This window comes from Hyaena hyaena, unplaced genomic scaffold (genome assembly GCF_003009895.1).
Source record: "Hyaena hyaena isolate Hyena2069 unplaced genomic scaffold, ASM300989v1 scaffold_4, whole genome shotgun sequence".
Classification (NCBI taxonomy): Eukaryota; Metazoa; Chordata; class Mammalia; order Carnivora; family Hyaenidae; genus Hyaena; species Hyaena hyaena.
The window spans coordinates 468,519-482,484 of NW_024080636.1; the positions used below are offsets into that span (position 1 = coordinate 468,519).

At 52.8% G+C, this 13,966-nt stretch overlaps 1 protein-coding gene across 1 annotated transcript in view; it reads left to right on the plus strand.

The window, feature by feature from the left end:
- The first annotated feature begins 1,603 nt into the window (after positions 1-1,603).
- Positions 1,604-13,966, plus strand: part of CACNA1I (calcium voltage-gated channel subunit alpha1 I) — an 83,261-nt gene continuing 70,898 nt past the window's right edge. The window contains exons 1-2 of the mRNA XM_039236135.1: positions 1,604-1,741; positions 3,409-3,542. Coding sequence (XP_039092066.1) covers positions 1,649-1,741; positions 3,409-3,542 — 227 coding nt within the window. The 5' untranslated portion in view covers positions 1,604-1,648. The remainder of the gene's footprint in view (positions 1,742-3,408; positions 3,543-13,966) is intronic.

The following is a 13,966-nucleotide window of genomic DNA, read 5'->3' on the forward strand; positions in this document are numbered from 1 at the left end:
TGGGCGTGGTCTGAGGCCTCAGGGGAGGGAGGAGGAAGTGACGGGCAGAGATAGGCCATGAGTCCCAGAGGAGAACAGTGCCCTTGGCATCCGGCAGGCTTGGTGTGAACCTCAGCTCTGGTACCTCCCAGCGGCGTGACCTGGGCGAGACCCCTCGTTTCTCCGAGCCTCATTTTCCTCATCTGGAAAATGGGCCTGCTGACCTCTGTCGCTCAGGGCTCTGGTGAGGAAGTGGTGGGGGTTCCAGGCTCCCGGGAGATACCTGTTAAGTGCACTTTAAACTTGAAGCAGGCAGGGAGGGCAGAGGGAACAGAGGAGGCAGCTGGAAGGAAAGAAAGCATGGCAGGAAAGGGGGAAAAAACAAGGAGGGGGTGAGGGATGTTCACTGGTAATTAGAACGCTTGAACTTCAAAAAAGTTAATTAATGATGAAGCTGGTGCCCGAGCAGTGCTCAGGCTAGAAGGGGGCCCTAGCAGTGACTGCAATTAATTACAGGCTGTGGCGGGAGAGTGGCAGCGCGCTGGGGGAGGGGCGGGAGGAGGAGGAGGAAGGAGCGAGGCTGGGCGAGGAGGGTCTGAAGGAGAGGTGGGAAGGCAAGCAGCATCCCAAGGTGAGTGGGGATGAGAGGGAGGCCGTTGCCAGGGAAACCAGGTCAGTCTCCCATCAGGCAAGAGGTGTTCACCCCCCGCTGGGTGAGGCCTGGCCAGTGTGGCTACATCCCAGCTTAGAGCAAGGGGCCAGGGTTTTGTTTGAAGACACTCAAGAATCACTGGATGTCAGAGCGGGCAAGGCCCATAGAGATTTACTTATTCGTGCAACGGAGCTCCTACTGGATGCCTGTCACTGTTAGAGGTATGAATGCAAAGCCCCTGTCCCTCGGAATGGAGGTTCCCGCTGTGAATGAAGACAGCAAGCACGCCCACAAGACAACTTCGGAGGCCCTGCCCGAAGCTGCTGGCTGCAGATCTCCTGCCTCAGCAGGCCTGTGAAGGCTGAGCTCCACCCTCCTTGATGCAGAGGCTGGGGAGGGCCTAGGCTCAGATATTGCAGAATCTGGTGATGAGTTCTAACCCCGCCCATGGAAGAGGAGAGAAGGACGGAGTGTCCAGCCCATCTCAGCCACACTGGACAGGCCCTTTGGTTCCTCCAGCTCCAGGCCTGGGGCAGGCATGGAGGAGGCCTAGGTCAGGGGAGGGGAGAGGCGGTCAGAGAAGGGAGTCCATGACAGTCAGAGGAAGGTGGTTAGAGGTGGAGAGGCAGGGATAACCCAGAGATGGCCTGCCAGCTGGGTCGTTGGGGACTTCTCCTTTCCTGGTCCCGAGGGGGACTCTCAGGCTGGGGCAAGGAGGTCGGGGAGGGGTCCTCTCAAGCAGTAGGGTTGGTGGGGTTTGGGTTCTTTGATGGGTTTGACACTGGCAGCCAAGTCTGTTGTGAGATGGACAGGCTGGTCTTCGGTCTCCAAGGTCTTTCAAAACTTGGGCATTGGTCCACTCAGAGGAGGCATCTGGAGGGGAACGGGGTGTACGCCTGTGTTCGTGGTCGATGGGGGGGTATTTATATTCCAGGGTGCATTCAGCCTTCCCATGGCTACCGTCTTCCCGACTGTTTGTTCCTTGACTCGGTGTGTACATGGTTTGAATGTGTCAGCATGCTGGTGATCCTGCTGAACTGTGTGACACTTGGCATGTACCAGCCCTGCGACGACATGGACTGCCTGTCCGATCGCTGCAAGATCCTGCAGGTGAGGCCCGCCAGCCCTGCCTGGCTTGCTCTGCCCCGCCCCGCCTCCGCGGCCCCGCCCCCAGGAGCAATGCCCCGCCCTCTGCCGTGCCCCGCCCACCCAGCATGCCCCCGCCCACCGGCCATACTTCCCCCCTTGCCTGCCATACTCATGGCTTTCCCTCGCTCAGCTGGCTGTCTTCTCCATGACTCCCAAATGGTCTTACCGGTGCCCCTTCTTGATCCTCTCTCCCCTCCGTCCCTTCCTCTACATTTTGGAGCCTCTGCCCTAGTCTAGGCTCCCATCTTCCCCCATCTAAGTGCCTCCCCAAGCCTTCTCCTGCTCTCCCCAACCCCAGACTGACCATACTGCCCCGTGCCAGTAGGGCACAAGTGACCCTGACACTCCTCTGCGCACAGCCTGCCCTTAGCTCCCTGGTGCTCTTGCAATAAAGGCCAAGTTTCATAACTGTCTCTCAGTGCCCATCAGGAGCCGGCCTCCAGTATCTGTCCTGTTTTCATCTCCGAGGCCCCAGGTGGGGGGCCTCATCTTTGGTCCCTGCCATGACCCCATGCAGAACTTGTCTATCTGAAGTGCAGGATGTTAGGGTCGTACCCTTTTGACAGATGGGTATAAACATCTGTAATCATTTGTAATCCTCATCTCATGTCCTCTCCCTGGGAAAGCCAGATTCCTCCTGGGAGGAATTCCTCCTGTGTTTCCACAGGGCTCAGCATTTCTGGAGCAGCCCAGGGTTTCAGAATGCCTTGGGGGCACTTGTTAAGAATCCAGACCTGGCCCATCCCAAATCTGTAGAGTCAGTCTCTGGGGTGGATCTTGGGTCTGGGTGGTTGACAAGCTCCTCATACAGCCTCGGGCCCCTGGGTGGAGTTAGAACTGATGAACCTCAGTGGGTACTAGGCTGGCTTCCTAGCCAGGGCTGGGTTCACCAAAGACTCCTTTCTACGTCGGCGACCCCTAGCCTCCGCCCCAGCACACAGCAAGTGGGCTCATTTATTGAACTGAATTGACGACAGCCCTCACTGATCCTGGAAAGAGGAATTCTACCCAGACCCTGTCCTCAGGAAATACATACTCACTCACCTGAGCCCATGCTTAGGGACACATTCGGGGCCTCCTTTCTGAACAGAGGAAGCAGCGCTGAAAGCTTCCTGGAGGGGTGTCCAGTCGGTTTTGAGAAAGTTCCTTCCACGTGGCCTTTGGAGTCAAATAGATCTGAATGTCAGTGCTGGTTCTACCACTTAACCTTCCACGTGACACGGGGCAAGTCGCTTCACCGCCCTGAGTCTGTTTCCTCATTATCCGTCGGGTTGCTGTGAGAATTAGAAAAGAGAATGAAAGTCGGACGTCTAGCCCAGGGCTTGTCAGTTATTATTAGGGGAGCCCTTTGCCCCGCCCTCCTCTGGTTTCTTTTCAGTATGCCTGACTTGAGGGAAAAAGAGTGGTTGTGTGACCTTGGGCAAGTTTATTCCGCTCTCTGGGCCTTTGTCTCCTCATTGTGAAATGACTCCACTGGGCCAGGATCTCTGAGGTTCTCTTCCTGCCCGAGAGGAGACGTGTCCAGGTCTCTTCCAGGCCACTCGTGTCCGTGCCTGTGTCCCTACCTCATACTGTGTCCCCAACCCTCATACTGTCCCTTGCTTCTTGCCTTCCTCCTGCCCTTGCAGGTCTTTGATGACTTCATCTTCGTCTTCTTTGCCATGGAGATGGTGCTGAAGATGGTGGCCCTGGGCATTTTTGGCAAGAAGTGCTACCTTGGGGACACATGGAACCGACTGGATTTCTTCATTGTCATGGCAGGGTAGGTTGTGTGCATCAGACAGGTCTTAGCCTCTGGTGCACACCAGGCAGAACTGAAATGCTCTGTGGGGCTTCTTGGTGAGAATAATGACGCTGCATTGCGTAGGGCCCTCCTGGACCCCTGGGGTGGGAGGGATGATGGCCCTTCGCTGAACGCCTGGACAGACAGACGCTCCTTCCTCCCCTCTCTGGTAAGTCATGTGTCCTCCTGCGCTGTCAGCTCATACTGGGTCTGTTTTAACACTAACTGTATGAACCCGAGAAAGCGACTTAACCTCTCTAAGCCTCAGTTTCCTCATCTGTAAAATGGAGGTAACAATTATAGCTACATCAAAATGAGCACCCGCTCAACGTTAGCTAGAATTTTTATTACCTTAGATCACTCAGTAGGTTGGAGATAGAGCACAGACCCGGGAAATATGTGACTCCAAACCGCGGTTGCTTCTGACACAAGCCACGGTCGTGGAGAAGCCGGGTTGCAACTTAGCCCATTTGGAGCATCTTGGAGCCTGCTTTGTGCCTTGTTCCTTCTTTCTTGGGTCAAATGGGGCTGGTGGCTATTTGTGCACTCACCCAGCAGCCACAGGTTGGTTGAGCTCCTACTAAGTGTCAGCACTGTCCTAGGAACGGGGTATGAAGGACAGCTAATGCAGAATAGGCCTGGTCCTTCCCAGCTACTGACTGGGGAGAGGCACCCAACAGCTATGGTGGTGAACGTGTCACACCCGCGGGGGATATGGGCTCTGGGAAGAGCACTGTGTTTTCTGAGAGCATCTCTGAGCCAGGCTGGGAGCTTGGGGACTTCAGGACTTCCCTGAGCAGGCGACACACAAGAGCTAAAGGGTGAGCAGGTGTTAACCATGCCCAGTAATGGGTCGTAGAGCCCAAGTGAGAAGGAGGAGAGACAGAGGAGGAGAGGAAAAGGCTGGAGGCCCGTGCGCGTGTGTCAGTGTACGCGACAGTGCATGTATTCATCTATGTGTGTGTGTGTGTGTGTGTGTGTCAGTGTGCGTGCATGCGCCTGTGTGAGATGCCATTGAGACGGGGCCGGGGAGGGGCGGGGCACATGGCCGAGATGGAAAGTCAGTGCCACCAAGAAATGCTGAACTCCACAGGGATGCTCTGAAATGAAATGATTTGTCCACTAATGTTTTAAAAAATGTTATATGTCGTCTCAGCACCCTTCCCTGAGAACAGAATTCAATGTCACAGCCGTTCTGTCACTTGTTTAGACCTCGCTGGAAGTTATATGGGCTTCATAATGGTTTCTTGTGAGCCATGCCATCCTTCTGTCAAGAACTTCATTCTCCTCACTTTGGTCTGGCTGGAGGACATACTTAAGAAGGTGTTTTTGAAAGACAAGGTGTTTGGATAGCATCATTTTTTCAGTCTTGCCTGTCCAAACATATGTCCCTTTGATCTTTCTGTGTGTGTCCTTCCTGTGTGAAGGACGGTTTTTGTCTGCTCTGGAGTCCTAATTTGTCTCCCCAGAGCCCTGCATGTGGTCCCATTCAAATCCACAAACTCGTATTGCAGGGAGTCTCATTCAAGTCTATTTCTTTTTCCTGGCTCTTCCCTGCCAGAAACTGATAGGGTTTCTCCTTACCTTCAGAATTCAGAGAGTTCACTAGGGCAAGTCTAGGTGCAGAACTGCTCCCTGTGGGGCCTTCTAGAACTGACATTTTCCTTTCAGTCAGAAAACATTTCTTTTTTTTTTTTTTTTTTTTTAAATGTTTTATTTATTTCTAGGAGAGAGAGACAGCGTGAGCAGGGGAGGGTCAGAGAGAGAGGGAGTCACAGACTGAAACAGGCTCCAGGCTCTGAGCTGGCAGCCAGCACAAAGCCCGACGCGGGGCTCGAACCCACGAACCGCGAGATCATGACCTAAGCGAAAGTCGGACGCTTAACCGACTAAGCCACCCAGGTGCCCCCGAAAACATTTCTTTTATGGGCACTTGGGTGGCTCAGTCAGCTGAGTGTCTGACTTCGGCCGAGGTCATGATCTCATGGTTCGTGAGTTAGAGCCCCACATTGGGCTCTGTGCTGACAGCTCAGAGCCTGGAGCCTGCTTTGGATTCTGTGTCTCCCGCTCTCTCTGTCCCTCCCCTGCTTTCACTCTGTCTCTCTCTCTCTCAAAGTAAATAAACGTTAAAAAAAATAAAAAAAAAAAAGAAAAAATTCCTTTTATTGCTTCTTCTTTGGTTATTGCCCATTCTTCTCTGCAGCCTCCTGGAATTCCCAGTAAGTGGATATTTCCCCACTCTATCTGTTCTCTGCATTCTCCCTCCTTTCTCTCGAAAATTCCCTCTGCACTGGAAGAGAATTCCTTGACTTGTCTTCTGAATCACTAACGGTGGTCCTTTCCTCCAGTTACTGCCCCTTCTGGAATCGTTCCTCTCCTCTTTGTCTTGTTCATTCCCAAGACCGCTTCTCCTTCCCGGGTTTCTTATTTTTCACGGCAGCTTGGATCTGCTCTTGTTTTATGGATGCCATAGTCTCTCCGCTCTTACGGATATTAATTAGGCTTCTTAACAGTCCTTTCCTGCTCATGAAATCAAAGTGTAATTTCCAAAGACTTAAACAAAAAAAAATGACCCGCACACAAATCTTAAAAGGCACGTGATTTATTCACCTCGTTAATGAGGAGCCAGCAGGGTGGTAATCAGCAGAATTAGGAAAATGGGCACTGGAGAGAGAATGTGGGGGGATAAGAGAATTAGGTCGGAAGCAAAGCTGGTTAGTGGCCTACAGGGTCATAAAGCCATAACTTTAGGGGTTATTCTTTCTAATGCACAGAAATCACTTATGAGAATCTGCAGGTTAACATGTAATTTCACAGCAGCAAGACCTTTAGTTAATAGTAAATAGTGAATCAAAGGCATATTTCCCTGGATCGTGAAACAATCCTTAGATGGGTCTGTTAAATAATGCTCCAAAATGACATTGTGAGAAATAGTGCCCTCCCTCTGCCTTATCTCCAAGTTTTAGGACAATTTTTTTCTATTAAATTTTTTTTTCAATCTTTATTTATTTTTGAGAGAAAGAGACAGAGAGACAGAGCATGAGCAGGGGAGGGGCAGAGGGCGGGAGGCACAGAATCCGAAGCAGGCCCTAGGCTCTGAGTTGTCAGCACAGAGCCCAACGTGGGGCTTGAACTCACGAACCACGAGATCATGACCTGAGCTGCCATCGGATGCTTAAGGGACTGAGCCACCCAGGCCCCAAGGACAATTTTTCTTGACTCATGTTTCGAGGAAGTCGTTTGCTTTGCCGGTTCCACTCACGGCCTCCTCTGAGCATCCCCACCTTGCCCTTTTGACTTGAAGAGTCTTTTTCGCCTCATGCGGCCCCCCCGCTCCCCGCTATCTGCTCATATTTATAAATGAAGACAATGGAGATCTAAGCTGAGCACAGTGAGGAGTGCCAAGGTCTGTTTGGTATCTTCTCATGGCCCTTGGGTGGGGTTCACAGGCCAGCACCCTCCTGGGGGTGAGGGACAGCTGTGTGCATGTGCACACAGTGCCCCATGCCTGGTTTAATGCTCTGTTCTCATCGTTTTGAAATTCTTAGCAAGTTTCGAATGAGGGCCCTGCATTTACGTTTAGTACTGGGACCCACACATTATGTGGCTGGTCCTGGCTCGGGGGCAGGTTCAGTGGGAGACTTCTTTGCTGCAGTCCTGAACACATTCAGGTGACTCAGACCTGTCTTATTCTCAAGGTCCTCCCTGTCCTTTGTGCCTAGGGACAGTGTAGATGCCGAGGGCAGGAGAGAAGCCATGACCTGAGGCTCCAGAGCCCAGCCCCCCAGCCCCAGCCCAGCTTGGTGCTATAAATGTTCTGTTTCCCAAGTAACAGGCCTGACATCCCAAAGACGTTTTCTTCCTTCCTGCTCCTCCCCTTCCCCAAATTACTGTCTCCTTTTTCAAGCTGTGGAGGAGACAGGAGCTCCACGCTGGAAGGTTCCTTGGAAGTCAGAGCCTTCATCTCCATATCCAGTCCGCCTCTGCTTGCCTGCTGCCACCGTGGGGAACTCACATGGCAGCCAGTCCCAGACGGGGACAGCCTGACATGCTAGAAAATTCTTTCACTGAGCCGAATTTGTCTTCTTGTAGCTCCCATCTGATGAGAACATTCGTTCACTTACTCCTTTATGAAAATTAGCATTTATTGAGCACCTACTATATGCCAGGCCTTGTGCTGGGCAACGGGGGCCACGAGATGAACAAGACAGATGCCATTGTGATCTCATGGTTTAGGAAACATACAAAACCGAGAATACATTTCTAAATGAATCCTAGATTGGGATCCATGTAGTTGCAAACGAGCATACAGGACCATGAGGTCGTGGAGCAGGGACCTGATTTGCACAGGGGGTCAGCGTCAGAGGGTCAGCGTATGCCTCCCCGAAGAAGAGAGGCCTGGGCAGTGAGTGAGAGCTGAACAGACGGAGGATGGGGGAAGGGAATCTTGGGTCGAGCGAACAGCATGCAGAGGGCCTCAGGGGCTGTTGGGGAAGGGGCGTGAGGGGGGACGTTGGAGCCTAGGGGTCCTGGGGGGGGTGCCGAAAGATGAGGGCAGGGAGGGGAGCAAGGGCCCCATCATGCAGGGGTCCCAGAGCCTGCGGGCAGGAGCATCTCTGTCATGACAGACTTATGACAGTCCTTCAGAATTTGGAAGGTGGCTCCTTCCCTCCATGTGAAATGTCCCCAACACCTCCCACCATTTGTTAAAGGAGAGGTGAGGCAGCTTCATCTGCCGGCATTGTTCAGGCTGTCGTAGTGCTTGGCGGGGGTGGGGAGACAGGTCCCCAACCTCCCAGTGATGACTCATGGGGCTGAGAGAACGGGCTGCCCTTATCCCAGTGCCCTGTGATGACCTGCTGAGCGGCTGTGCTCCCTGCTGCCCCCTGGTTGTGTTCAGTTTCCAAGCCAGGTCTCTCTCTCCCTGGAATGAAAAACAGGTGGTCTTTTTTTTTTTTAAGTTTATTTATTTATTTGTTGAGAGAGAATGTGTGCAAGAGTGGGGGAGGGGCAGAGAGACAGAGAGAGAAATCCCAAGCAGACTCTGCACCATCAGCACAGAGCCCGACGTGGGGCTCAATCCTACACCCGCGAGATCATGACCTGAGCTGAAATCAAGAGTCGGACGCTCAACCGATTCACCCACCCAGGCGCCCCACGGTTGATCTTTTTTTTAACCTGAGTACCAAACTTTGCATTCATTGCTATTCATTTTATCTTACCATGATCTCTTGGAGTTTTGATTTAGTCACTCAAGGTATTTACTTCCTGTGCTTAATCAGCCCTGGACAGTGGGCCCTGTGGCATCTCACGAGAGACTCCCTTTCAGTGAGTGCAAACCTCCAGTAATCATTGGATAATAGTTTAAGCCACCTCACTGTCTTATTTAAACTATACTTTTCTGCTTCTGTCCATTAGGAGGTCATGAAATATTCAATGGCATTTTGTTGAACTTGAAATAGTCTTTATCTATATGTCTCCCTTGGTGCATTATGCTGGTAATTTTACCTCCTCCCCTAACCAAAAACGTGAATGGCCATGGCCCCGCTGTGGGGAAGGGCCTGAGCACTTCTGTTAAAAGCTTCCCCAAGAGTTCCAATGATGATTCTCTTAAGTGAAGCAGGACTGGGCCGCAGCGACCTCTCCACGAAGAGGCTGAGCCAGAGCCGTGCCAAGGTCACGGCTGGTGTGGTCCTGCCTTGGATGAGTGTAAGGAACAGGAGCTGCCTTGAGCCTGAAAGCCTTTGAAAGCTTCTAACTGTGACGGCATCCCAGAGAGAGCCTCGGTGTGGAAAATGGAGCAGCTAAGGGATGCGCACCAGCACACAGGAATGGGCGACTTCCCTGCTCCTCCAACATGTGCACAGCCTTACACGCCATCTCAGTGCTCCTCAAAATTCAAGGGGCAACAGGATCTCTGGAAGTACATGTTAATATGCAGTTTCCTGAGGGGCGCCTGGGTGGCTCAGCTGGTTAAGTGTCCAACTTCGGCTCAGGTCATGATCTCATGAGTTTGGGCCCCGTGTTGGGCTTTGTGCTGACAGCTCAGAGCCTGGAGCCTGCTTCAGATTCTGTGTCTCCCCCTCTCTCTCTGCCCCTCCTCTGCTCATGCTCTCTCTGTCTCTCTCTCAAATAAATAAACATTTAAAAATGCAGATTCCTGAGCCTCACCCCAGGGATCCAGACCCGGGAAATATGGAGGGTCTAGGAATTTGCATTTTAACCAAATGCCCAGGTGGCCCTGATGCTGTTCTTCTGACCCTCAGGATGCTCTCGCCCTTCAAGTGGAGATGATGGCTCCCAGTTCTGGGAGCCACAGGAAGGGGAAGAAGCATGAGAGGGCCAGGATCTGAATTAATTCTCACGACAAGTAGACATACTGCATGAACAGAACCGCGAGGCCTCCCCATGAGAATTTCTATCATCATTAAAAATCCTAACACAAGTAGCAATGACGTCAGTCATTCAGCACCTCGGCCAGGGACTGGGGAGCGGCTGGGTCAGAGTTTATCATACCCTGGAAACCTTCTCTTGAGTGAGTGAGCCTGCATGGGGAACTGCTTTCCCTTCCCTCCTCCCCCCGACTTTTACAGGCTCTTGGGAAACAAAATGTCAATAAGAATTGTTCCTCAACCCTGGACTAGAGCTTTCTAAAAAGAGCAGGCAGGCACGTCCCCTCTGCAGTTGCTTGCTGAGAGTTCCTTTTGTCCAAAGTGCCTGTCGGTGGTTCTTTAGAAAGCAAAGGGAATGGAGTCCTCCCAGGCTTCATCCAGGGGTGTGATAAAAAAAAAAAAATAAGAGCATCTGCTCTTTGCTGAGTACTCACTGTGGGCCCAAGCTGTGCATTATCTGGTTTAATCTTCACGCTAGCTCTCTGAGGGACACACCGTGGTCAGTTCCATTTCACAGATGAGGCACGGTAACAAGGAGGGACCTCCTCAAGGTCACAAGCTGGTAAGGGGAAGAGCCAGGCCGGGAACCCAGGGAGCTTGGCTCCATGGGCTGAGATTGAGTCCTTGTTCCGCATGGCTTGCCGGGATGCACTTGACTGCAAGTAGCAGAAAAGTCAACCAGCCATGGCTTGAGCAAGTCCTGGGGTGTTTTTTTCTGACGTGACATGAAGTTTTGAGGTGGATGGGTACTGATGGTGGCTCTGGGACATGGAGGCTAACGGCTGTGATTTTCTGGGCCTTTCTTTCATGGTCACAAGGCAGCTGCTGAGGCTGAGCCTAGTGTCTGCACTGAAGGAGGGCAGGATGGGAGGGGAGACGGGGCTATGCCAGCCGCACCTGTCCACTTGGATCAGAAAGACCACCTTTTCTTTCCTAGATCTTTACCCCCTGCCGGCATATTTGACCAGAACTGGGTCTTGTGGCCGTCCTCAGCTGCGGGGGAAGCTCGGAAAATAGAAAACATCGTTGGATTTGGCTCAATAGACCAAGAATTGTTCCCTGGGGCTGGGCAGGATTGCAAGAAGAGAGAATGCACATTATGTGGGCAACTTTCAGAGTGTGCCACATTCCTCAACTAGGGCCTGAGTTTCTTTGTTTGCTCTTGGCTCTAAAGTCAAATACCAAGTCAGGCAAGCTGTGCCGAGGCCTGTCCCTGCTAGCAGACCGGGCTGTGGTTATGGGTGTCAGAATGTCATCATTGTGGCTGTTTCCAGAAGCCTTTGGAGCTGGCCTCCCTCCTGCATGACTCTCTGTGCATCATCTGTGAGTCAGGGAAGCACTCCGTGTGTCAGCAGGGCCAGGACCCCCTCCTGGTCTTCACATCTTTACATCCTGATTTCTCCTGGGCTCTACAGGTCTGTCTGCTCCCGGCCTGAGTGCTCTGAGAGCAAGGCTGAGGCTGACTCATCATCGTGGAGTCCCCAGGGCTTGGCTCTGGGCCAGCATGGAGGGGGAGTCTCTATGACATATATGTTTGGAATCTGTTGTGCCCAGGCACTGCGGGGCTGGGGGCGAGGGCATCTGGGGCCGCTTTCTTTAAGCTGAACTGGCTGAACTGGGTGGGTGTAGATCTGAGAAGATTCCAGTGGGAACCTTGGGGTGGATGGTTTTCTTTATTTGCTTGTGGAATCGAGTGGATGAGAGCCATGATAACCACTCGGGTTCGTTTCCATGGAAACAGGATGCTACATGCTACGAGGGGTGAGGGGTACAGAGATTCTCTGGCTCCAGGCTGACAAGCCAGACACCAGTCAGTCATGAATCAGGAAGGGTCTTCTCAGTTACACGGGGCAGGAACCTGTTGACCCTGGTTTATGGGAGTTTCTCATTTCCTTTACTCAAGGCCGAGGGGTCTCTGGCTTCAGGGCCCGTTTGATCCAGAATCTCACTAGACAGTGTGTCCTCCCATCCTATAGTCCTGCTCGTTATTCTGTGCCGACACACATCCGGGTAGTTTTCCTCCCGGGTTGCGGGTGACAGGGGGCAGCCCAGGGCTCACAGGAAAGATACTGGCCCTTTCACAGCCACTCCCCATGAGCGCAGATCGTAGCTTCCTTGGCTTCGATTGGCTGGCGTCGGTCATGTGCTCATCCCTGAACCAATTACTGCGGCCAGGATGGTGCTGTGCTCTGATTGGCCAGACCTAGGTCAGGGCCCGCCCCTGGCGTGGGTGCGAGTTTAGGGCCTTCCACCGCATGTAGCCTGAGAACGGAGTTGTTAGACGTGCACGATGCGGGGACTGTGACCGTAAGAGCAGAGGAGGGAGCTTGGGGGTAGGAGCAGAAGTCGGCACGGCTCGCGAGGTTACCAGGGCTAATATTTACCGACTGCGCTGTGCTCTCTTACATCCTCACAATGCTGAGAAATTGGTGGGGGTGGGGGTGGGGGGTTAACCCCCTGTTGCAGATACGGACATGGAGGTTCAGAGAGATTAGCAGCCTGTCCCACGTAGCACAGCTTGTATGAGCCAGATCTGGCGTGTGCAAGCATACGGCCCGTGCCGACTCAGAGCATGAGGGGTTTTACCTTTTCAGAGGCCAAAATATTCCAGCTGCTCTGCCCCTGAGGACCTGGGCGACTTCGCCAGTCCTCAGAAGGCTGCCGGGTGAGTCCTCTGTGAGGCACACGTACCCCCAAACTCTGGTAGAGCCCAGCGTCTCTTCCCAGCGGCTGTGCCCATCTGTCATGGCACCCAGACTACTCTGGTGTAACTGTAGAAGTAGACACCCTGAGGCGTATTTGGGACCTATACTTAAAAATGATGTATTATTGTTTCTCTGACGTTCAAACTCAACTGAGAGCCCTGTATTTATCCGGCAACTCCAGCCAGAGATAAAGTCACTGGAGTGTTGTCACCTGAGAGGAAGCCTTGTCTGGAGAAGATCTGGGGTCTCCTGCTGCTGCGGTCCCCAGAGCTGCCCTGGATCCCACCCTCCTGGGGTCCATCTATGCAGCCTTTCCTTTGACTTCGTGGTCCCACATCTTTCCGTTGTTCTGAACTTGGCGTGAGTTAGTTTCAGAGCATCGGTTTCTGTAACCATCAAATGGGCTTAATGACCCCTGCTTCTGGTTTCAGAGGATTTATGTGAGGATGGTGGGTGAAAGTGACCCATAAATCAGAAAGTTCCGGTCAAGGTCAAGGGTTCATGTTACTGCTCCTTAAATTCTCTCTTTACATGATTTCCTCCCTTCCGCTCCCCACTGAACACCTACTATGTGCTAGGTGGTGGGTAGCGGCGTAGGCTGGTGGTCTAGCCACTAGTGCAAGGCTGAGTCATCACAGAGCTGCTTCCTGACAGATAAGCTGCCATTTCCAGCATCTCAGTTTCCTTCCCATTAGCTACATCCTACATTACATTTTAAGAAAGCCCCCGTGGGCCCCTTGCGAAGATTGAGGAAACACCCTATTTTTATCAGCGACACACAGAAATCATCTTCTGGGAGGAGCATTTCCTGGAAAGATGTTAACTCTCAGTCATTTTATGTTGCTTCTTGTCAGCTTGTTTTTCTCCTCTGATCTTGTCCCTCAAGTTACTTGTTTGACAAGCTGGCCTGGAGGGCCCGTCTCTAAGCCAGGCCCTGGGCTGGACCATGGGGACCCAGCTAGGACTCTGAGCCAGCCCCTGCCCCGAGGAGGGACACGTCAGAGCACACCTCAGAGCCAGAGGTGCCCTGACCACAGTGGGACGTACGCAAGGCACGTGAGCCCAGTTCTGCCCCGGGATGGGGTCTGGAAGGCACAGAAAGGCGCACCAGGTAGAAAGATTGGCGAGTGCAAAGGTATGTGGCCTGGAGAGAGCACGGTGCACTCTGGGAACACATGATGTTGGGGTGGAACATTCCTGGAATGCAGGGCGCGTGGCAGACAGCGCCGCGGTCATGCCAGAGTTCTGGAAACCCTTACTGCCCAGGCTTTCTCAGGCAGGAGGTGGGCACATGTTTGAGGTGGGG